The sequence below is a fragment of the Thalassophryne amazonica genome, chromosome 18 (assembly GCF_902500255.1).
Source record: "Thalassophryne amazonica chromosome 18, fThaAma1.1, whole genome shotgun sequence".
NCBI lineage: Eukaryota > Metazoa > Chordata > Actinopteri > Batrachoidiformes > Batrachoididae > Thalassophryne > Thalassophryne amazonica.
This window is the reverse complement of record NC_047120.1, coordinates 74,760,992-74,763,294: the sequence shown is the minus strand read 5'-3', so window position 1 is coordinate 74,763,294 and position 2,303 is coordinate 74,760,992. Positions and strand designations below refer to the sequence as shown.

The 2,303-nt window shown below is 39.3% G+C and overlaps 1 protein-coding gene across 1 annotated transcript in view; it reads left to right on the top strand.

The window, feature by feature from the left end:
* vstm4b (V-set and transmembrane domain containing 4b) overlaps window positions 1–1,822 on the top strand; it is a 70,539-nt gene extending 68,717 nt beyond the window's left edge. Inside the window, exon 8 of the mRNA XM_034194568.1 lies at window positions 1,660–1,822. Coding sequence (XP_034050459.1) covers window positions 1,660–1,785 — 126 coding nt within the window. The 3' untranslated portion in view covers window positions 1,786–1,822. The remainder of the gene's footprint in view (window positions 1–1,659) is intronic.
* Window positions 1,823–2,303: the final 481 nt, after the last annotated feature.

The following is a 2,303-nucleotide window of genomic DNA, read 5'->3' as shown; positions in this document are numbered from 1 at the left end:
AAGGAGTGCTTCCTCCCAGGAATTCACTCAGTCACTTGGCTTTAGAACTTTGCTCCTGGTGTGTAGTAAGCACCTTGTATGGCAGCACCCTCACATCAGGGTGAATGTGAGGCATTATTGTAAAGCGCGTTGAACATCTGATGGAGATGGAAAAGTGCTATATAAGTACAGCCATTTACCATTTAACTCCAGCTCACGTTCAGAATCGACCTCAGTCTTCCTCTTCTGTAAAGAAGTGTTTTGATGTTTGAACCTAATAGGTGCACTTATGATGTCCATGACATCACTAGTTTTCCTTATAAGGTTTGAAATGTGCCCACATTTCAAACCTTATAAGGAAAACTGGAAAGTTATCTTTGTTTTTCCTCCATTTTCGAGTTGCCTTTGGGTTCTTGTCATTTTAGTATGCCATCAACGTGTTGATGCTTGAAACACTTTTCAGTCCATTGGAGTAAATATTATGAATATGCTGACTTGTTGAATTTTTAGTGGTTTGTGCAATAAAACCTGCAGAGCAAGAAGTCTGAAAAAGGTTGGCAGCTTTTTGATGGCATGATTACAATGCATCTTAATTCTTTACCACAGTGAGTGAATGCATCACGCAGAACATATTTTTCAGAGGAGTCACTTTGCAGTTTGTAATTGCAGAAAATGACAAATAAATGAAAGGTATAAGTAAGTAAGTAAATATGCATAAATATGTAGTGGTGTTTTTCACTATGTGTGACTTTATTATGAAGTCATTCATAATCACAAATATTTGTTGACCAACATATGCTTTATGACCCAGTCACACGGCACTTAACGAAGGGTGACGAAGCCCTGACGAAACAAGAAATCTGGACTTTTGTTGACTGTTGTTGGCATCGTTTAACCTTCGCGCAGCCTCGTTCCTGGAACTTCGTCAGGATTTTTACAAAAGCTGTTTTTCATCCCATGTTGTGTTTGACCTTTGACCAAACTACTCCAAAATCTAATCACCTCTAGATATCTGTCCAAGTAACATTCCTACTGAATTCAATCCATCTAGCTTGTTGGGATATTTTTAAAAAAAAGGTGTTTGTTTTATGGATCATGTTTTCCTTGACTTAGGTCCTTTGACCAAAGTACTCTGAAATCTAATCACCTGTAGATAATATGTCCAATGTTCCCACCAAGTTTGATTCATCGAGGCTTCTTGGTCGTTGAGCTATACAAGAAAAAAGGTGTTTTTCAGAACACATTTTCCTTTACCTATGTCCAAATTACTCCAAAATGTAAGCACCTCTAGATATCCATTGAAATAACATTACCACAAAGTTTGAAGGAAATCCTTCTAACCATTTTTGATTTTTCGTGACCAAAGCCACACACAGACTCTAGTGCAAATACTACTTCACTGTCACCACTTCACCGACGCACAGGATAATTACTTGTCTGCATCAGAGCCTTATTTTATCAGAACGTGTGGCTGTAAAGAGCTGTTGAGTTGTGGTTGGACTGGTTGATAGAGCTGTTTAAATTTGGGCTGATTCCAGCAGAATGAATCATTTCAATTAAAATGCACATCAGCATTGCATCATTTGCACACAGATTACATTATTATTACATCATTGTACACACAAAGGTACAGGTTTTATACAACTCCTTCATACTCCCTGTTGTGTTTTGACTCTGCAGCCAAAAATCGTGGAGGAAAATCTGACCTACGCAGAGTTGGATCTGGTGAAGCCACTACCTGACGCAAAGGCATCACGCACCGGTACCGTCTATGCTCAGATCATTTTTGAGGAGCAGCAGCTTTGAGAGAAACCTTTACACCACTAATAACTGTACCTTATGTAAAAACCATTTTCTATTTATAGTTGTTGTTTTATACAGTATGTTAACAGTGTGCAAATGTTTTTGAGTTCTTTGGTCCTTCTAATACTAATACGATAACATGCTTTTGGAGGGCGGTATGCATTTTCAGAGGCCTGACGTTCATGGCCAGTCGCCCAAAATGACCGATATTCGCCCGAGTTAGACGAGGGCGAACAGAATCAATCAATCAATCAATCAATCAATTTTTTTTATATAGCGCCAAATCACAACAAACAGTTGCCCCAAGGCGCTTTATATTGTAAGGCAAGGCCATACAATAATTATGTAAAACCCCAACGGTCAAAAACGACCCCCTGTGAGCAAGCACTTGGCTACAGTGGGAAGGAAAAACTCCCTTTTAACAGGAAGAAACCTCCAGCAGAACCAGGCCCAGGGAGGGGCAGAAGGACTCAGAAATGCATACCTCACGACAAATGCATGTTATTTGCATTATTATCACT